Source organism: Chelonia mydas, chromosome 1 (genome assembly GCF_015237465.2).
Source record: "Chelonia mydas isolate rCheMyd1 chromosome 1, rCheMyd1.pri.v2, whole genome shotgun sequence".
NCBI classification, from domain to species: domain Eukaryota; kingdom Metazoa; phylum Chordata; order Testudines; family Cheloniidae; genus Chelonia; species Chelonia mydas.
Window position 1 is genome coordinate 47,954,403 of NC_057849.1, and position 22,688 is coordinate 47,977,090.

Genomic DNA, 22,688 nt, shown 5'->3' on the forward strand with positions numbered 1-22,688 from the left:
CGGATAGGACAAGAAGCAATGGGCTTAAATTGCAGCAAGGGTGGTTTAGGTTGGACATTAGGAAAAACTTCCTAACTGTCAGGGTGGTTAAGCACTGGAAGAAATTGCCTAGGGAGGTTGTGGAATCTCCATCATTGGGGATTTTTGTCCCTCATTGTCTGTCCTTTGGGGGAAATTGTAGGAAGGTCATTGAATGACTGTCAGCACCTGAGTGATTTAGCCTCCATCCTTACTGCAAAGTGGGTGGGTTCTAGCCCGAATTGAAGTGGAGGCCGTTTTCTAACCCCCAGCATGGTAAGGTAGCACGGACTTAAGGCACCTCCAAACTCAAGTCAGAAGATTTTTTTTTTATTGTATGGATGGTAGAAAGACTAAGGCTAGGACGCATGTAAGACCCCAGGTTAACTGTGCAATGTAGACATACCCTCAAGTGGAAACTAGCTAGGTTCTATAGATAAGTTGGGAAGAGTAGGGAGATTGCTATTTGGAAAGCACCATGTTATACACATTGACTCCATCAACACACTCTCATGGTGTGAAGCAAGGCTTCTCTCGTGCTGCTGCTCTGGACAGGGCAAAGTAGTTGGAGTACCATGTATTTCTGTTGGAGAAAAAAGAGTGAAGAAGAAGCCAGCAGGTGGTTTTTGAAGAGGCCATCAGATTTTAGTGGGGCAGGCTTTCAGAATGGCCTTCCTTTTGCTGCTTTGTGGTTAAGTATGGAGCTCTTGGGAAAGCCAACAGTGCCTGTGCACTCCCTCAGCTGCCCTACTTGCCTCCATGATTGAAGTTGACAAGCAGCCAATATTGTGTGCATTGCCAGGTTGGCATGGAACACTTCATGACATTTGAGTCATCTCTTCCTCTTCTAGCTCTATATTTGAAAGACAAGAGGAGGGGGCAGAACTGGCTCTAGCCATGTTGAGTCATCAGACAACACAATATGCTCAGCAGCTTCATTTGAGTTTGGTGTAATATGGGTTGTATGATACAGACTGGCTTTACGAAATGAGACAACCTTTCTAATTTCTTGTGACTTTGTCCATCTTTTATCAATTAGCCATAGGTAGATGTTCTGTGATGGCAGTGTGATCTTGTGCATTTTATATAAAGCTGCGAGCTAGAAACTTCTGAACTATAATCTGGGTCAGCTCTGACTCACTGCTGTGGCCTTGGAAAAGTTATTAATTTCTGTGCATCTGTTTCTGTATCTGTAAAAATGTGTATACTGTTACTTACCTCACAGGAGAGTTGTGAAGATTAACTGGTTAATATTTGTACAGCACTTTGTGTATTTATTTGGGAAGGTCAGCTTTCTGTCTAGCATTTTGAGCTGAAGCCCAGAGTACAAATGTGTTTCCTGAGATTTTAGTAATAAGAGCTAAGGTGGCTGACTCAGCTCCAATAGCCCCTGAACCTGCCCTGCGGATGGAATCAAGCTCTGAAAGTCAAAAGAAAGTGCTAGTTACTCCAGAAACCCTTACTGGCTGCCAGAACCATTAGCAAGATGGGTTGTGTTTTCAATTTTAATTCCAGTTGGAGCAGGAACCTGTACATCCAGAAATGTTAGTAGAGTTTTAGCATAGGATTGAGACTGGCAATGGGTAAACTTTAAAGTGCCTTTTTGCAGTGCATACCATAGTTTCTACTTTACTAATATTTTTCTTCTTGAATAGTAAAATTTACTGGCCCATTTTTTATTTTAATGTTTCCAGCTTCTCTCTTGTGGACTTCTTGAAAAGCTAAAATTCAGTGTTCTAGAACTACAGGAGTATTTGGACACATACAACAACAGGAAAGAAGCAACTCTCTCAGTAAGTGGGATTTCTATGCTTTATTGCCCTGTGTATTCATATATTAAAATGTTTTGATCTGAAATCTGTTTAAATTAATAGTAGTATAACATTTTGTAGGTCAATATTGTATCTAGAATTTGGATCCATAAATGTCTTCTCTTTCTTTTTTGGGAAGATATTGTAATTGATACAACAAGAATTAAAAGAATGGCTCTTTATATAGCTTAATTTCAAATGTGTGTGAATTCTCTAGTCTTTCAAGCTCCTCCTCTCTATTAATTAGTAATTCATGTATTAATTTGTTTTGTTTATATGATATAAACACTATTAGAAATCAGAATTATAGCTTTTAACTCAACCCACTCATGCAAAATGTGTTGGGCTGTCTGAATGAAGAGCTTAATTGCAAAACTTGACTTAATATGTTTTCAAGACATGATATTGTGAGACTAAAATACTTATGAAAAGAAAAGGAGTACTTGTGGCACCTTAGAGACTAACAAATTTATTTGAGCATAAGCTTTCGTGAGCTAGAGCTCACTTCATTGGATGCATGCAGTGGAAATTTTCACTGTACTGCCACAAGTACTCCTTTTCTTTTTGCAGATACAGACTAACACGGCTGCTACTCTGAAGCCTTAAAATACTTATGTTACTCTTCTTTAAATCTAGCCAGAGCTGATACCTCACTTTTTTTTCTCTGAAAACAGTGGCTTGCAAACTGCAAAGCAACGTTTGCTGGGGGTTCACAAGATGGAGTTATTACTTGTCAGCCAGGGGACTCTGAAGAAAAGGTAATAAGGAGCTATTTTACCTTCCTGTCAAGTGACATTTATGCATTGTTTCTTGATGCCAAAAGAAGCTGGTGCCTTTCCCTCCTTGTATCCCTTTGCAAAGCTTGGACACAATACAAGTTCTTGCACTTATGAGTCTATTGTCGCTGTTGGCACAGGCCTGCCCAAAGTGGGTGGAGAACGGGTGGGGATGTGGTTCTGTTCTCCCACTCTGCACCAGTAGGCAGAGCTGGCCCTGACCAGGGCAAATGTATATTGCTCTGTAACAGCATAATGTCTCTGGGAGTTCCTTCTGGTGCACTTTATTTCCAGAGCACCTTCAATGTGGCCAGTGGCTTTGCAGCCACAATCTGGCCCCATAGTGTGTAGACTTTTTGCATTTGAGCTTTAATACCTGAAATATTAAGCCTTTCACCTTTAAATTATTGGTTGAAATCCAACTGATGTTAGTAGTAACAAAATATTTACCATCAAAGGACTTTTCAGTGGTCTGTGAAGTAATTAATGCTGTGGAAAAACACTTATGCGAAACAATGTTTCATGTATTGCATTTGAAACAAAAGATTCCTGTATATGCTGTGCAGTGATTGCCATAAAGCAGTCAACAGTCTTCCTGGTTCTTTGCTATTTTAACTATAGAGAACAATTGGTATCTCAAACACCATTGTGTGGGAAGTCTTGGAAAATGTTATTCTTTTTTAATGGCAAATACTGTATATGTTCATGGCAGAGCAAGTGCTAGACAATTTAGATGTCTTCAAGTCACCAGGGCCTGATGAAAAACATCCTAGTATACTCAAGGAGCTGACTGAGGAGATATCTGAGCCATTAGGGATTATCTTCGAAAAGTCATGGACAACGGGAGAGATTCCAGAGGACTGGAAATGGGCAAATATAGTGCCTATCCATCAAAAGGGGAATAAAAACAGCCCAGGGAATTATAGACCAGTCAGCTTAATTTCAGTACTCAGAAAGATAATGGAGCAAATAATTAAGCAATCAGTTTGCAAACACCTAGAAGATAATAAGGTGATAAGTAACAGTCAGCATAGATTTGTCAAGAACAAATTGTCAAACCAACATAATAGCTTTCTTTCACAGGGTAACAAGTCTTGTGGCTGGGGGAAAGCAGTAGATGTGGTATATGTTGATTTTAGTAAGGCTTTAAATAATGCCTCACATGACCTTCTCGTAAACAAACTAGGGAAATACAGCCTAGATGGAGATACTATAAGGTGGGTGCATAACTGGTTTGAAAGTCATTCCCAGTTAGTAGTAATAAGGGGTTCTCAGTCAAGGCATATTGAGTGAGGTCCAACAGGGATCAGTTCTGGGTCTGGTTCTGTTCAATATCTTTATCAATGATTTAGATAACAGCATAGAGAGTACACTTATGAAGTCTGTGGTTGAAGCTGAGAGGGGTTGCAAGTGCTTTGGAGGATAGGATTACAATTCAAAATGATCTGGACAAACTGGAGAAATGGTTTGAAGTAAATAGGATGAAATTCAATAAGGACATATGCAAAGTACTTCATTTAGGAAGGAACAATCAGTTGCACACATACAAAATGGGAAATGACTGCCTAGGAAGGAGTACTGTTGAGAGGGAGAACACACTTAAGAAGTGACATCTTAAGGCAGAAGAAAGAAAAAACATGACATTCCCTCCTTCTTTGTCTTTTTGTGTGTAAAAAAAAAAGGACAATAACCTTTTCAGAACTACACACCTGAAATTTTAGCCATATTTTCCTCTAACATGTTTTCTCTACTTGTTCATTATCTCTCCTCTCCCATTCTCTCCCTTTTTTTCTGGTTCATTTTCTTTCTTATTCCTTCTCCCCTTTTTTTTCTGATCATCCTTTGTTCCTCTTCCTCTGTTTGCCAGAAGCTGGGAATAGGCGACAGGGGATGGATCACTTAATGATTACCTGTTCTATTCATTCCCTCTGGGCACCTGGCATTGACCACTGTTCAAAGACAAGATACTGGGCTCAGTGGACCTTTGGTCTGACCCAGTGTGGCCATTCTTATGTTCTTATGTTTCTTGCTTCATTTTTTCCCTCCTTTGTACTTCGCTTTCTGTTCCTGCTCTCCCTTACTTTTTGTGCACGTGCATTTGTGAACATATGGGAAGGGAGAGCAAATTCCACAGCTAGTGCTTCCCCTCCCCCCCCCCCCCCGTCCCAGTGTATTTTGGCTGCCTTGACACTTTTAGCATTAAAGCCTGTGGACCAGTGCCAGCATAAGTATATGCACACATTGGGAAAGCTGCTCACATACCTGACAACGCTTGGGTTGCTTTTTACAAGCCCTGATATAGTGACACATGGGCATGTTGTGGGTGGGCTGTGTGCAAAACTAAGTAAAAGATGGATATGGGGAAAGATTCCTTATTGCTTTTATAAATACAGTTCAAATATGAGATAATATTTGTGTGGAGGTTTAACGACTGTAATATGTTTAATCATTGTCTTCCCACTGTACTAGAACTGAAACCAAACAGTAGCTTAAAAAGTTCCTGATGCACTGCTGTTTTTAAAGCTTCCTCGTCCTCACCAGTCCCTGCTTTCATAATTGTAATTCTCAGTCCCATTTTACAACATCTTGTTCATTATTTTAAAAGGAAATAAAGCAGAAGGAATAGAGAGAACACTGAATGATGCACAAAGGGGGATTAAAATGTGAATTGGGTACATAGAATCTGCATAAGATACTAAATGGCCTAAACACATCTAAAAATATGAATGTCATATTACAGTTGTGTTGTGTTTGTCTTTAATAAGGTGTTCTCTATTTCAGAGTTAATGTGTGTGTTTTGTGAAGCAAGGGTTAGTATACAAACTACTTGTTGGTCAGAATGAAAAGAAGTGTTTCTCGCTGCTGCAGGAATCCCTATTCTCTTCCCAACAATGTTCCCTCAACACAAAATGTATTATTCCTGGGAGTTCACAAGATGGTAGGACTTTTGATGGACAGATACATTAGTTTCTCTTCTCCCCTCCCATTCACCTGTCCATATGAAACAGTCCTTCTCACCAAAAGGCCTTTCTTCTCCAACACTTTTCATTCTATTTACTTATCAAAAGTAGAATGGGAGGAAGACTCCAGGGAAGCATGTGCTGAGAAAGTGTCATTGGGAAGGAAAAAATAACTCCTACAATGGTGAGTAATTTTTTCCATACCTTTCTTCTGCTCTTCACCCTGAGCATGAAATGATAGTTCAAGACAAGCACAGAATGAAGAAGATGGGGATATGCCAAAGAATAAAATAATTGTTGGTAAAAGAAAGGCTCTCTGTTTTACAGAAGAAGCAATAGGGGAACGTACCTAAACTCTTTAATGCCATTTAAAGGTTATACATAGGTCCTAGAATGCTGCTTGGCACATGAACTCCCTCTTCTGACCTTCGAACAGCCCCTCAACCCTGCCAAGCTCATCATCAAAAGCAAGTTCCCCAGGACGCATCAACTCAAAGCAGCACCAGCCCCTGCCAGAACAACAGTTGCAAACCCTGTAGATATATCTCCATGGCTATGATGATCAATACTCCACACAACACATCTTTCAAGATTCACAAGTCCTACACATGCTTATCACAACATGTGATACACCGCATCCAGTGCATCAAATGCCCCAATAACAACTATGTGGGCAAAACCAATCATTTTACAAGGTGTGATTCCTACTTGATGCCAATTTGGTTTAACTCCTACTGGGTTAGCCACAGAAGGCTCCCTGATAAAGTTGGATTAGGAAGATCTGGAAACAAGTCTCAGTTTCAGTAAAGTTGAGCACTCACAGCAACTCTTGAAGCTAAACTAGGAACTCTGTTAATGATGTAAGTCCTCTATACTGGCTGACTACAAATGGGCAGACGCAGCCTTTAAACATGGAGTTGAATTGCCTCCTGCACCCAGCTCCTGGAAAGGAGGAATACATAGCTATCCAAAATACAGCTACAGGCTGAGCACAGTTTCTACTGCCTTCAAATCCAACAGTTACTTAGGGATATATTAGCACATGTTCTCTCTCTCTCTCTCTCATACTTTCCAAGGCTCGCAGAACAACATCTGAAAACAGTAGAACCAATGCTGAGGACTGGAACACCTGAACATCATCCACTTGCTGCTGAATGCTCCAGCTCCTGTGGGATTCTCCTGTGTCAATGAATGGCGAAGAATTGTATTACCTTTAAAGTGTCTGTCTAGTCTGGAGTCACATTAGCACCTTCAGAATAATGGGGTGACTCCCATCTCTTTTTAGGACCTATAAGTACTTCCTTAAAATCACGAGAAGGCTTACCGGCATCAGACTACTTCTTTGCCATCTTTCTACCCTGTTTTAATGGCCCCAGTTCTGATCTTGTCAAAACTGAAAAACTACTCTTTTCCTGAAAAAAAGATAAATCAAAATTTTGGTGGAGCACAGTGACTTTCTTACTTTTTTCTTTCTTAGACCTATTTGAAAAATATGGGTAATATTCATTCCTACAGGGTTTTTACCACGCAGGTCTGTCAACTAATCTCTATCCTCTCTCTCACACACATACCAAGAAAATTTAGACTGGAGCCTGAGAGACCTTTGAGTGCTAAAGTCATTCTGCCTGAACATTTAAATGGCAGGGGAAGGCAAATGAGTTCTCAATCAAAAACTGATTATCCTCTCAACTTCCAAGGTATATTACTTTTCATGCTGAGGGAGCCAGGATGAGGAATTAAAATCATTATCAAATTATAGAGCCAAGTTGGGGCTGGGCATCATTAACCTAGAGGATCTCAAGTATATTTATTTAAAGAGTGGTATGTTTTCCTTCAGTGAGCAGGGAGGGTTTTGTTCTCTTGACTTACTCTGTGCCTTTCCCTTCATCCTCACCTCTCCTCCCCCTCCACTCACCCACACTCACACACACTTTCTTTTTGGAAGCAGGGGAGAGAGAAGGCAGCTTTTCTTGAACAATAGACCATGGAATTCACTCTTTTTTTGGCTGCTTTACCCCACTTTTAAAAAGTAAATTCCATGGTAAATTAGGACACACTTACTTTTTTACTGAATCAGGGATTTTTAAAAGTTCACATAAAAGCTGAAGATGGTGCCAAAATTTGGAAATATATAGTGAAATGCTTTGACAAATGCAAATCAGTGTAGTTCTGAATTTAATGGCACAGTAATCTGTCTTATCTCTTCCTGTTTGATCTTATATTTAGTTGTACAAGGCTTAATTACATAAACTGCATGGAATTTGACCAATAATGTCAAAGGCTTAATGTTAACCACCACAAAAGCCAGCACATTTAGAGCTTAGTCTGCCATTCAGTCATTAACTCATCCCATTGTATAGAGGTAATGTAGGAAACTGGGCATGCTTAAATTCATACATGCTTTAATATCAAAGCACAATGGGATGAGGACAGGGCTGAATTCCTTTGCTTTGGCAATGCCAGGATAGTCCCTTAGTATTTAACATTTTTGTATTTGCCTTCTTTGTTTTTAAATAATAATATAAAGTATTTTATAACAATTACCAATGTTCATTAACATCACTGCATGTGCACTGACATCACATTGCAGCTGGGCAGATGTCAGTGTAGGTTTATGCAAGAGTTAAACTGATGACATGATGGTTTTATAGATCTGATATGGCACCTCGACAAAATGGTGAAAGCTGTATTAGAAATGCATAGACAGATATATTAGAGCAAACACTAGCTCCTGGGAAAAGGAAGAGAGAGCATCTCTCCTTTTTCAGGGAGGGGACTTTCTTTAAAGTTCAGACTTTAAAATACTTCACAGCTTAAACGTTATACACAAAACTTTTCAGTTTTAAAATGCCCAGTTATAAACCTGGAAGCCACAGGGTTTTTAATGGAAATAATATTTGACCTTATACATCCATATAACACAACATTTTTGCTTCAGTTCTGTTAACGATTTGAAACCACTGCATAAACTTTTGAGAACTTCTGTGCTATGAATTCTTTGTCCATAATAAAAAGACCAAACATAGCCAAATTTATTCATTTAAAAATCATTAAGCAGTGGAAACTTTGATGGTTTAATTTCCTGGTTTTTGGAAATACACTCTGAGAGAAATTGGGAATAATAAATCTCAAAATTTAACTGATTTCAGTTAGTTTATAATTTACCATTAGGAGTAAAGCTTGGTTTTAATGAGAATGCTGTGCATGATGTGTGGATGGTACATTTTCAACCACTTAGCAAACTGAGGCAAGCAATGCTAATATTGTTGACAGTTAAGCTATTAAAGAAGGGCTGTGCTTTCTATTGCATGCATTACACTGACACTATACTTTCTTTCCTTTCCTTTTTCCTGTGCCATGCTTGCTGTGTAGCAAATGGAATCTCTTGCAGTAAGTTGAAGTTTTCATATTCTTTGTCCATCTAGAGATGGACTAATACAGCCTGATTTTACTGGGTTTTTTTGTTTGTTTGTTTTTTATCTCTTGGCATGTTTTCCCTTTTTCTTTTCATTTTTTCCTTAGCAATTTTGATTCAACATATTATTAAAATGAGTAACTAAGTTGTGTTTTGAGTCACTTTTCTCTTGAAGCAGAAATCTAAGCTGCTATTACAAATTCTGGCATTGTCACATACCATTTAGAACAGCTGTTTAAATTAATTTTGGGTGTGAGTCAGTCTTGTTTAACAATCCAGACTCTAAGTAGCTTTAATAAGCTAGAATGGAGAGCGGAAGTGATTATTTTAAAACTTGTAATGTTTCAATATATCTATATGAAACATTGGAAATACTAATTTTAAATTAGGTTTTAAAATGTTTTCATTATATGCTAATTTGAACAATTTCACCATGTTGTCATTTCAATAAGTTATCCACAAATAAAAAAAAGTAAGCTGCATGATATGATAGTTAACGGCTGAAACTTACATTTAATTCAGATTAGTTTAGTTTTGCACAATTATGTTAGTTTAATTTAGTAGTCAGAAGGGAAAAACTGAATGTTAAAACTATAGTATTGCCTATCCTAAAGGTTCAAAAATCACAAGTTAACCCCCCAAAACCATGAGATTTTAAAAAAATGTTATATTGTGGTTTTTTGGTCTGTGTTTGGTTTTTGAATTCTTCCCACCTGCCCCCAGTGCATGTGTGACAATTACTGTGGCCCACTTTTCCAAATTTCTTGGGTAAAGTGATTTTGACCCTGCAGCAAGAATCACCCCATATCTGCTCATTCCCCTGCCCAGGAATTAATTCTATCCTCCCAATCCCCAAATCAGTTCTGTCCCCTTATGAGATCTGCCTGTCACATTAATCTGCTCATCCCTAATTTTGACCCCTCAAGTTACCCCTTCAGTTCTGCCCCCACATCTGCCCTTCCTTCACATCAGTTCTGCACCCCATCCCCAAAACTCAGCACTGCTCCTTCTGGTGTGGGGGTGAGGGCAGCTGCACTAGGTTTCTTCTTCTCCTCTTTGCCAGGCCAGGTGTTGCAAGAAGAGAGCAAGTTGTTCCCAGGAGGGAAGGAGGGAGTAGAGCTGCCCTAAGCTAATGCGATTTTTCTGTTCCTTCCTCCCCACTCTTGTGAGAATGGTTCTTGAGGGCACAGGGCAAAATCTCGGCCTGCTTCCTATAGCAGCCCTGGCTGGCTGCTCTTCCCCAGGAAGTGAGCATGTGGGGAAGGCAGCCAGTCAGAGGGGTTTTCCCTCCGTATAGTGCTGAAATTCACCAGAGGGCAGGAGCATCTCATGTCATTGCGAGACTGGCTCCAACCCTGGCCAAACTCTTGTGACTTGGGGAGATATTGCAAGGGTTGGTAACACTCTGATTAAATCAGAACCTTGTTTCTAACTAATTGCTGGTTACAAATTACAGAAGTATCATACTTAATCTCTCATGTGGGAGATGGGGAAGAAACACTTTGCATTGCCGTCAAGTTATTCCATCATGGAACCCTCAGAATGAGCTGTGTCCAGCCCTCCTTGTTCTAATAAAGAGTTGACACAATACTGGTTTGGGATAGAGTTGGTGAAATGGACAATGTCTCATAAAGCCTTTTGTGAGGTATTTTTTGTTAACAAGCTTTTAACGCAACAAAAGCAGCCACTGAGATTATGTCTAAGCACAAGTCCTTTTGGTCCCTTTTGAAGCTTTGAACATTTTGCTTTTTCTTTTAAAAAGTCTGTAAGACAAATCATCCCCTAGACAAGTTAATCCTTCCTGCATGAGAGACAGGAAGCTCCTTGAATTAGGATTCAAAGCATTTCCACCTCAGTTCAGTCAGGGACACAGAATTTGGCCCCTGGTCCACCTGTAGGGTTCAGAACCCCAAAACCCACACTCTTGGGAAAGCCACAACTCTAGGTCCATCTGCTCCTTTGAACCTCATAACTGCTGCAGCCATTCCATGATACCTTGGTATCCTCAGTCCCCCCTTGGGGATGGAGTTGCACATCATGTTAGGAGAATCATTTTAAGTTAGTACTCCTGTGGCAATATTAACTTAAGATGGCAGGAATGATACCACAGAGACCAGAACTCCCCTTACCTATGGAACTTGATCCCCACCCTGGAGTACCATGAAGTGATTTCATCAAGGTTGAGGAAAAGGGGTTTTATGTAGCAAACCCAGCACTTCCTACCTCCCCCATGTCCACATGATTGGATTCACTGCTTTTTGTTCCTTTCCATTCATAGAAGCAGAAGGGAGCATTTGGCTCGGTTGGAGCACCGCCTTGTTATTCTTATTATCGCTTGTTACTTGTATTATCATAGCACCTAGAAGTCCAGGTCATGGGACAGGACCCCATTTTGGATTTCCTTTCTCTCAGAAGATATCCACTTTTGAATTTTAAAAGCATTATATATATGCAAGTTACTGCCCCTCTTTGTGCCTCAGTTTTACCATCTGTAAATTGGGGATAATGATACTGAACTCCTTTGTAAAGCACTTTGAGATCTACTGATGAAAAGTGCTATATAAGAGCTAGGAATTATTATTTTGAACTGTGACCAGCTACAGACAAAACAATATCGTGGGTGTTTTCACTCTGATATGTGCTCATAGTTTGGTAAAATCATGCCAACCAGCTTTTTCGTACCAGAGAAACAGTAATACATATATCCCCAAATATGTTTTATTGGCTGCACAAAAATGACCCAAATCTGCTGCTCTTTATTAATGTTATCTCTTCCTATACATCTTTCCTTAGCAATTGGAACTGTGTCAGAGATTATATAAACTCCACTTCCAGCTGCTGTTGCTTTTTCAGTCGTACTGTAAACTCATTGGACAGGTGCATGAAGTTAGTTCCATGCCAGAGGTATGTCGTAAGCACAACCAAGCCTTTTACTAAAATAATCACTGTATCTTTGTGTTTTTATTTCTACATGATTTCACCAAAAATTAATTATTAACCTGAACGATGGGTCTCCAGACTAAATGTTTCTGTAACACTTCTTTGTCTGAATTAAAATGTGTTTAGGAATTCTGCACTGTATGTACAGTGCAGTACAGTGATTCAAAGTTTGAGTTCTTTTATGCAGTCAGTCTTCAATGGTAATTTCAGTAAATTGCATGGTAATGAGTGAGAATACTAAATTAGGCCCAGTCCTGCAGAGATTTATTCAAATGCTTAATTCAAATGTTGGGATTACTCACACTATGTAAAATTAAGTACATGCATAAGTCTTTATAGGATCAAAGAAAATTTTCAGGGAAATTGACCTTGCTTCCATTGTCTGGAAATGATTCTTATTCTAGGGCATGGTTGATGTTAGTTGGACTTTGTGGCCAGATCTACAGTAGGAGCACTTTGCCACTATAACGATACCAGCAAAGTGCTCTTAGTGGATGCAGTTTATACTGACAATACTGCACTTTTGCTTATTCCAGATCCCCGAACGAAATAAAAAGCTTCTAGTGTAGATATAGTTATACCAGCAAAAGCACATTTTTTCTGGTGTAACTGAGTCTACACTAGCAGCTTTCCCACCGCAGCTGTGTCAGTCAGGGATCACACCTCTTCATACCCCTGACTGACATAGCTACGCTGGCAGAAGTTTGTAGTCTAGACTGGACCTTAAGCTTGCATTGTAAGTGTTCATGCTGTACCTCTTCTGCGGATTCACAAAGGTCTCCAGTCTCTGCTGCTGTCGATCTGACTCCATCCAAGAGTACTAAATTCACTTAAAAGAAAAAATATTAAAATTATAGTGTACAAATAATCATATCATCATAGTCATTTAATTTTAATTTGATTCATAAAGATTGTATCGCTTGTTTTAGAAAATATTTCCTAAAATTTCTCACTACATCTTTGAGATACAGTAGTTCTAAAACCATGACACAGAAATGGTCTATTTTGAGCTTGATAGTTGGCCATTTCTCTTCAAATATTTCTACGCAGATTACTTTTTAAAATACTTCACATCAGCAGGTTTTGGAGGCAAATATATTCTCATAAATACTCCAAAACACATAATATATTAAGAAATGGTATTTTTCATGTAACCACTGTATATTCTGTGGTCATCACTGAAGAGAAGATGAGAAAATAAATTACAGCATATGTTTTTTTCCTTGTAAAAATTTATTATATATGAAAGTAGTGGGAAAGAATTAGAGCTTTTAATATGATTGTATTCTTAGAACAACAAGTTTCAAATTGTAAAGTGTATACAGCAAGTAGCTCGCAGATTCTGTAGTAATTGGGGATTGTTTAATTTATATAGTTATTGGTTTAATTCTGGTGTGATTGTGGTGTGGACGCTACACTCAATCTGAATATTACCCTATCTTTATCTTGAGACGCTGCTGCCAAGTATTTTTTGTCGTTTTGCTAGGCTGTTCTCTTCGACGGTAATGGATCATATTGCAGAGGACAGTTATTAGGACTCTAGTACCATGAATGATAGACTTTTTTTTTGCTTAAGATCTTACTAATTTTTTTAGTAGAGAGTTGATTTTGTAAACATATTTTAGCACAATACCTGAGGTTAATGAGTGAATCAATGGGATCATTTGTTACAGTTGATGCAACCTACAGAGTGGAAAAAAACAATACGAGGAATAGTTTTAATCATGAAAGTAGCATGTTTTGCTGGATACATGAACTGTTATTTAAAAGAAATAGCCACTGTCAGTTGCTGTCACAGTCGATAGAACATGATATTCACATATTGTCATGTTCTGTTATATCCTTAGAACCAAATTAAGGCATTGTGAATTGTCTATCTTTTGCCACGTTAAACTTTCTGTCCAGTAAAAAGGTTACACAACTACTATCTCCTTATTGAACATTTCAGGGGGCTGATCCTGTTAGATATGATATATTTTGAAAGCTAGACGTGTTCTGATATGTTAAAAGCCAAACGGGAAGCAGAGGATTGAATAAAGAATAAAAATAGGATCTATTCAGTTTGTTAGATGCATATACTGTACACACCAATGAGAATTTTTTTGCCATTGAGATTGAAAAGTGTTGTTCTTGTATTAAAATGTTTGTTCATAAGCAACAAATAATTCTAATATGATGATAGTGCTTGGCTGAAATGTATTGCTGCTTCTTGATACAAAAGGAAAATATAAACATGTTTATCAATTCTTGTCTTTCAACAGCTCCTAAATATGTCAAGAGAACTGAGTGAATTAAAGAAAAATCTTAAAGATGCTACTGCTGTTATTGCAGCTGATCCTGTAAATATGGAAGCTGCCTTATCTGAGCCCACATTCAGTTCTACAGAAGCAGCCATTCAATCCATGTTGGAGTGTTTAAAAAATAATGAACTTGGTAAAGCATTACTACAAATAAGAGAATGCAGGCAAGTTTTCCCACATGATTTATACTAAACCGTCACATTATTAAAAATGCATGTTTTTATCGGTTTCCTAAGTGGATTGTTTCTCCAGCAAGAACATTTAAGTGATATCTGGAGTAACTTTGGGGATGTTAATACTAGATCAAACAAAACTCGCTATCCTAATTTCTTTAATTATAGTACAGATCAAAAGTACTGCAGTGAAATTGTTTTTGAAAATTAATTCACTTATAGGACCAGATCCTCAGCACGTGTAAATCATTAGTTTACACCACCTAAGGATCCAGCCCATTGTCTTTTCCATTTCTTTCTATGTTTTCATTTTCCAGTTTTATATGATGGAGCTTGCATTTTATATGGTATGTGAATTCAGTGTCTAATATTCTGGGTCTAATTGACAAGTAAGTGTTGTGAAATTATTTAGTTCCAGCATGACTATAGATATGTAGAAAGTACAATTGATGTATATAAGTAAAATATCATCCCACCAAACAAGTAATAACATAAATATGCTTTCCATTGGTTGCACTGCAGGAGTTTGTGGCCAAATGACATCTTTGGAAGCAATTCTGATGATGAGGTCCAGACACTACTGAACATTTACTTCCGGCATCAAACACTGGGCCAGACTGGCACTTATGCACTAGTGGGCTCCAACCAGAGCCTGACTGAAATCTGTACCAAACTAATGGAGCTGAATATAGAGATTCGCGACATGATTCGCAGAGCTCAGAGTTACCGGGTCATCAATACTTTTCTTCCAGACTCCAGTGTTTCCGGCACAAGTCTCTGACAGGAGTCTTGTGTCCCCTTTCTCTTTCAAGCTGGGAGTGCTGCCCTGCTGGAGTGAGGTGGTTCGATGTCTTCTCTGCCTTACAAAGGTTTGGTCAAACTGTACTCACTCTTGTTACATTTAGGACTTCTTCTAAAAAGAGGTGGGCAGAACTTCAAATGTGTAGCAATACTGTAAGGGCAAAGGAAGCATAGAATATCCAGAACAGAATCCTTTGTTCTGTGTTGCACAAAAATTGGTTAGCATTTCACTGAGCAACTGCAACTCACTACTGAAGAAGTGACTTCCATTGCATACCAAAGCCTACTACACTGAACAGTACTTCCTTTTTAGAAAATTATTTTAGATTGGCAAAAGTGCAATGTTTCCTTCACTATAGAATATTTTTTCTTATAAAACGTGAACATTTTTTCTCTTTTTTGTCTTGTTTGATTGAATGAAAGCTGGGCAAAATGAAGCTGGCCACAGAACATAGCAAAATTGGTCGAAAGCTGAGAGCCTGTGTATATGAATCAAATTGTAAATGGACTACAATTTACTGTACACTGTAATTTGAATATGATTACTGTATCTTAAAACAATGAGCTGCTATGAAGTACATTTCCTAATGTTGCTAGGCTACTGTTTCTGAAGGTACTGGATCATATTGCAGAGGTCTGTTCTTAGGCCCTGAATGCCATGAATGGTCTAGGTAGATTTTTCCCTTTTTCTTCTTTTCGTTAAGGACTTTGGCTGCTTTTTACTAGAGGGTTGCTTTTATTAATATATTTATACTATTAAAGGATGGTTGATCTGATTTACCTTACCATTTTGTAGGAAAAAGTCACATCACATATTCAAAATCCTTTTGAACTGTCACGCATGCATATTTTTATTTAATATAAATTTGGACTATAAAAATTTAAAATATTAATGTGAAATGCAAGTTCTCACTTTAAGTTCTTAAAAAGATGTCTTATTTGATTTGTTATATATAAAGTCATTCTTGTATGTTTTTGTTTCCTTACATTTAACTGCTGTTAAATGTGTGCATGTAAATCTGTTGCACATCTGAGACACTCTTATTCAGACATTATATAACTTATTCAGGCTGTAAATACACTTAGTTTTTTGTGAAGTAACTTTGGTTGATATTTTGATCAGTACATTCATTTAACTAAAATATAAAAGTCATATATCACAACTGCGTATGTGCTGATTGGTTTGCTGAAGAACTTGTTCTTGACTGAGTCTACAATTCTGACTCAAGCTGTTAATAACATGCAGACACTGAAATGTTCATAATTATTTCCTTCCGAAAAGGCTAAGCCCATTATACAGAAAGAAAATGTAAGATATCTGTATTCTGTTCCTTAGCAATAGCATGTACAGAGAAGAGCAAATTGACTGTAGATTTTTTAAAAAACAAGTTTCTAAAATCTCATGGTTTAAAGTTCAGTTCTGAAAAATGACTATGAATATAACACTGTGGCCTTCCAGTTTTGTGTCGGAACGATTTCCATCTCATGTGTTCTTGGTTTATAGGTACTAACATCTTCTAACTGTCAACGTTGCCAATTCAGTCTGGCATCTGAGAGTCAAGTAGCATTTCTTCCTTTGAACACACAATGACTTGCCACCCTTCTCTTATTCCTTGCTTGCACAGCCATAATTGATTGGCCCTGTAATTGGAACTTGGTAAACAACTGTGTTGCTGCACAAAAAGGTATATAACCCATCTCTCAGATCTGCGTTGACCCTGTAGGGCCACAAGTACTAAAAAAACCACTTCTAGTTGTATGACTGAGTAGACACAGGGAAAAAGTCTGTTCAGGAAGAAATGCTGTTACACATAAAAAGTTTCTACTCTGAAAAAAATTACTAAAGATAATGGAAAACAAGATATCAAATGTCAGCTATATATTTCATTTCTAAATACTGTTTTGACTGACTTTCATTAGTAAAGTACTGTAAGAACTTTGTGTCGGTGCTCAGTAACAGCACCTGTTTCAATATATTTACACCCATCTGGGATTTTTGTGATAAAATAAATAGGGATCCCAATTTGCATCTATGTGGATGCATCCAAGTATTGAAGCTGGTCACTGGGACCTTGTTTTCCTGAGTGAACTTAGTAATAGGAACTTGGTTTTAGCCAATAGAACTATTAGAAGAAATAGACCGTTGAAGCTGGAGAGGTAGAAAATTTAATTAATCACATTCTCTCTTGTCTGCCCGTTTACTCTTAAAATTGCCAGCCAGTCCCCTATGAATAATAAATGTTAGAATTTTCCCTTCAAATCCCCACTGCCAGCTGACTATACTGTGTGACTGAATGCAGCTCCCACAATGGAGCAGCTACTATTGCTTCAAATTAAATCTCCTTGAAGGAGCATCTATTGAACAGTGCACTTTTTCCTAAACTGCAAAAATAGTTTGGGGGAAAGTAGGTACTATCATACAGGAAAACTTTATTATTCTGTAGGGAAAACATGTTGTACCACTGGATAAAATTTAGTCAACTTAATGGCTATGGTGACTATAGCCAAACTGCATATCAGTTTAATGTACCTGCCTGAAAGGCTAAAAATAGAAATGACAATCCTCCCCTATCCACCATCTTCCCACTCAACTGCTCAGTGCCTTTCATGGGTTTGGGAAATAACTCAGCAACAATGGAGTTAAACTTGTCAGTGCAATACATACAGATCCTCTGGCAGAGCAAGAATTTAATACATGAAATTAAGATCCTGGACTCTGCAGGGCCTTACTCTAATCACCTCTGCCCTTTATCTTAACTGTTGTGACTAGGTCAATGTACAGACACATGGGAACTCAGCCCCATACCTCAGTGATACCTGCAACTTGGGATATGTCTTAATGCTCTTTGTGAAGACTCAGGTTTTGCAATACTTTATTTTTGTCACATCACTAAGGAAAGAGGAGTTCTAGACTTCCCAGCACAACTGAGTTTTTCTACCAGTGCCTCAGCAATTACCAGAGCCACATAAACATAATCAAGCACCACAACTACTGTGAAGGCCAACTGAAGTTTTTGTTACAGGAATTTAGAGTGGGATTCCAGCCAATGTTAAGAACTACCTTCTGTCAAGTATTAGTGACTTCTTCAGTTATGAACTGAGGTAAGTTACTCATGTTTTCATACTTGACATTACTTCAGTCCAAGTTTGTGTGCACATTTGTTGTTTCTCAGAAGCAGAGTTTGACTATGGAACCTAGCTATCACCTAGCAACAAATCATAATGATTTAGACCCAAGTCTTGCAGACACTTGCATGTAAAGCTAAAGACCTGCAAAAGTAGTCAAATTATTTCAGCCTACCAAGTACACATGTGCATGAGTGTTTGCAGGAATCAGGGTCTTCATTTGTGTAGTTACCCAAGCTAGTAGTCATAGCTGAACCATGAGGGTGCTTGGATTAAAGACCAGTATATACAACTGAAGATAGCAGAAAGGGTGACAAACTAACTTGGACCTTGTAATTAATTTTAAGGTCTCCTGAATTTGCTACCGTACTTAGAGTGTCTTTCACCATTCATATAATTTGCCTGGCACTGGATTGCTTCCACTCAGTAAGGATTGAAGCCCTTTTGGCATTTGCAACAGAGTTGTTTAAAGTAAACCTAAGAAATGTAAATGCTTAGTTACCACTGTGACACTTACATTCAGAAATATTTCCAAGACAGATCCTAAATTTGTGTCATGTCAGATTATTCTTATTAGAGGAAGAGTTCCTCCACTCTACAGACTAGAATATGGATAATAAGGATTTCAGTACATTGTTAGCTACCTTGTTACTTCCAAAAATGCACCACACATAGGCGCTTTCCAGTCTGATTTTTCAGTCTTTACAATGAAAATAGCCATACTTCTGTTCCAAGAACTGTGACAGAGAAAGTTCAGTCATAACCTGCTAGAATACAAGGCACTGAATCAAGTCCCTTTTTTATGTTCTTCCATGTGACTGATCCTAGATTTTTAGGGGGTTGCACTACACCAGTATTAGAAAGGAGCTAAACCGCTGTGAGCTTCAGTGGTTACATGATTATGCATAACCATGAAGCGTGGATCTCTATCCCTCATCCTTTTTTAAAGGCAAGAATTTTTCATGAGACCACAGAACTTTTAACTGTAGCAGTGTTTCCCTTGTAATCCTTTAGAAAGAGTGTAAGTCCCTGATTCAGGAATGCTTTTAAGCAGCATGTGCTTAAAACCATTCAGGATAGGATTTAGCCTGTGAATCACTGGCCCTAGTATTTATCTAGAAATCCTATGCTAGAATTGCTAAGTATTTCCTTCATTTGCAGTTAGCATTAAGGCAGTGTGTTGAGACCCTGGTGAGGGAGTTCAGTTACATTTGGAGGTGTCCCCTCCCACCTCCCAACAATTGGAGTTAGACCAGTGTTCTCAACCGGTAGCCCAGCCAGCACAGAGATGCGGCCCATGTGACATCCTCAGGGCCATATAGGTAGTATTGAACATAGCCCACAATGGTAAATAGGTTGAGAACCACTGGTGCAGCTTTGATAAGGAGTACTTAATACAAACTGTATCCCAAAGCATTTTAGGAATCACTCAAGAAAGGAAAAGGGAAAGAAACAGGTAGATGCAATAAAAGGTGTTTAGAGTTTGAACGAGCTAGAATAAGATGAAGAAAGACCATTCTAAATAATATCAGATGCCCTAGAGCCGTGGTCTCTAATCTTTTTACACACAAGATCATTTTTTGAATTTTAGTGTAACCTAGGATCTACACCGCCCCTTCCCTAAGGCCCCGCCCCACTCACTCCATTTCCCCCCCCACCCCCCCATCACTTGCTCTCCCCCACCTTCACTCACTTTCACCAGGCTGGGGCAGGCAGTTGGGGTTCATGAAGGGGTGCGGGCTCTGGGATGGAGTTTGGGTGCAGGAGGGGGCTCCAGGCTGGGGCAGAGTGTTGGGGTACAGGAAGGGGTACAGGGTGCTGCCTCCAGGCAGGGGGTCAGGGCTGGGGGTGCAGGAGGGGGCTCAAATGCAGGGTCCCGCCAGGCAGCACTTACTGCTGGTGGCTCCCGGTTGGTGGTGTAGTGAGGCTGCCGCTAAGGCAGGCTACTTGCCTGCCCTGGCCCCACATTGCTCTTGGAAGGGGCCAGTGCGCCCCTGTGGCTTGAGGAGGGGGTAAGGGGTCTCCATGCACTGCTCCTGCTTGCAAGCACTGCCCTCACAGCTCCCATTGGCCACTGTTCCCCATTCCCGGCCAGTGGGAGCTGCAGGGGTGGTGCTTGTAGGCAGGAGCAGCATGCAGAAACCTCTGCTCTCCCCCTCTCCCCCCCCCAAAGCCACAGGGTTGTGCTGGCCGCTTCTGGGAGCAGCCTGGGGCCAGGGCAGGCAGGCAGCCTGCCTTAGCGGCAGCTCCACTACACCACTGGAGCTCGCAATCAACTGAGAGAGCCTCCAGGATTGACCAGAAGATCGCGATCGACCAGTTGGTGACCACTGCCCTAGAGAATACTAATTGAACAGAAGTAACCAATGCTAAAAAATAAATTAAAAATGGAGTATAAACAGGGAGTGTGGAGCATATAACAGGGAGTGTTATGTAGGCCATCCTGTCCCATCACTATAAGGTCTAATCAAATCCATGGAGGATTTTAAGACTACAGAAGTTATCTGGATCTTAAAATTAAGAGACATTACAGCTGGAGGGTGGTGCTAGTATGGTTGCACTTATGCTTTAAGAGATGCAAGAATGTTCAGAAACATGGATACCATGCTAGTGGAGATCAGAGAGGTAGCCATGTTCAAAAATGAGATTGCTACCAGACCCACTCCTTCCAATCCCATACAACCCATTGCTGCCGTCAGCCATAGGAAATTTCCATTAAGCCTGGATTAGATTTTTATTGGTAAATGTCAGTAAATGTTGACTTCACTGTGCACAAGCCAAACAGTTCCATCAACAGAAATTTTAGACAGGCAAAGAAGAGCGTGCTACTTGAGAACTTAGTTTGATTTAAGGATATTCACTTCGTATATCTTGACATGTCATGTTGACAATTTGTGTTTTAATGGATATAAAGCTTTAACTTTGAATCTCAATGTCAATTGTAAATAAAAAGTTAATGATTCCCCTTATAATTTCCTGCAACTATGAATATTTAAATTTAAAAAAATCTATAAATGCTCAAAAATAAACTATTGGTCAAAATGATTTGTGACCACCCTTCGTATGACAGTGGCTAGGTAGGTGGAGAACTAACATCCCTTATTCACACTGCTGTATAACTAACATCCCTTATTCACATCTCAGAGATTATGCCCCTACACTGTGCAAATACAACCTTGTCCAGTTCCCCCTCCCCTTCCCTCTTGCCTCTGTTCAGCCTGAACATTTCTCCAGCCCCGGCAACGTTTCCAGCTTTTTGTCCAGCGCCGGGCACAGTGGGGCTCGTGGCCGCTTCTGCACTGCAGCCATTGGGGCAGCAGCTCCTGCCTAGGGGAAACCTCTGTCGGTGATATTGCGCAGCGGGAGCTGGACGGTGCCTGCCAAGGGGCGGGAACCTGCCGCTCCCGGAGCCAGGGCTGAGTCTGGGCTGCTGAGCCGGCGGGTCACAGTGGAGGGGGGGGAAGGCGGCTCTGCCCTAGCCAGGACCCCGTTTCCCACTCCGTGCACTTCGCAGTGAGCCCCGGCGCAGAGGGAACCCAGCCCACCTGGAAGGCAGATCTCCGTCTCAGCAGCCCCTCCTCCCGGCGGCACCTTTTAAGTCTCCTCCCACTGCGACAGCTGGGCAGGGGCGGTGGCCTCCCTCCGGCTCCTCTCACTGGGGTCTTCCTCCGGCTGCAGCGCCGCCTGCTCCCCGTCGGCTCCCTCCTTCCTCTCCAGGGCCGTGGGCAGCACCTCCTGCTCCACCTTAGGCCCGGCCGCCTTGGGCAGGGTGAAGAGGTGCTGGTTCAATCCAGGTGAGTAGATGGCCAGGGCCGCCTGGCTGAAGCAGGCCGAGGGGCTCTGTGGGTGGCCGCCCTGCAGTGTTTCAGGGGCCCCATCAAGCACTGCACCAAAGCATCCACCCACGGGTTCACCTGCACCCCCACCTCCTTGGTGTTGGCCTTGCAGAGCCGCAGGGTGAGGCCCAGGCTCACCTGGGACAGCAGCCCCTAGAGCTGCACCTGCTTGTTGCTGTCCAGGTAGTCAATGGGCTCCAGAGTGGCTTCTGGGGAGGGGGTGGTGGGGACGCCCAGGAAAGGGCTGCTGCCTTTGCTTTGCTTCCAGTTGGGCTGCTTCTGTTTGGGGCCCGCCAAGCCCCCGTTGTGGCTGAACGTGAAGGTGCCGCTGTACCCCTGGTACACACTGTAGGGGGGATAGACAAATCTCTCCATGGCCTGCTAATGCTTCTCCCTTCCCTCTTTATCTAGAGAAAGATAGCCTGGGCCCACAACCCCCACTTTTATCCTGCAAGGAACTGCTGGTAATTAATGCTAACCTATAGGGAAATTGACATTGCTCCTGGGTAATTAGCAGCTCCTTGGATAGTCA

General features: G+C 40.4%; 2 protein-coding genes across 14 annotated transcripts in view; one reads left to right on the forward strand and one right to left on the reverse strand.

Moving 5' to 3' along the window:
• The window catches only part of FRY (FRY microtubule binding protein), a 371,144-nt gene extending 354,790 nt beyond the window's left edge, over positions 1 to 16,354 (forward strand). For 8 of the 13 annotated variants that reach the window (XM_043531626.1, XM_043531634.1, XM_043531588.1 and 5 more), the window contains 6 exons: positions 1,713 to 1,811; positions 2,504 to 2,587; positions 8,938 to 8,955; positions 11,774 to 11,884; positions 14,182 to 14,384; positions 14,916 to 16,354. In XM_043531626.1, coding sequence (XP_043387561.1) covers positions 1,713 to 1,811; positions 2,504 to 2,587; positions 8,938 to 8,955; positions 11,774 to 11,884; positions 14,182 to 14,384; positions 14,916 to 15,174 — 774 coding nt within the window. In that variant the 3' untranslated portion in view covers positions 15,175 to 16,354. Of the gene's footprint in view, positions 1 to 1,712; positions 1,812 to 2,503; positions 2,588 to 6,641; positions 7,263 to 8,937; positions 8,956 to 11,773; positions 11,885 to 14,181; positions 14,385 to 14,915 lie in introns of those variants that run through there. The other 5 variants (XM_043531605.1, XM_043531618.1, XM_037892085.2 and 2 more) reach the window with 3 other exon arrangements.
• Positions 16,355 to 18,662: 2,308 nt separating this feature from the next.
• On the reverse strand, positions 18,663 to 22,568 carry ZAR1L (zygote arrest 1 like). The gene is given in 4 exon segments (XM_043545656.1): positions 18,663 to 18,797; positions 18,965 to 19,057; positions 21,951 to 22,190; positions 22,193 to 22,568. Coding segments are annotated over 4 exon segments (807 nt in total). The 5' UTR covers positions 22,532 to 22,568.
• Positions 22,569 to 22,688: the final 120 nt, after the last annotated feature.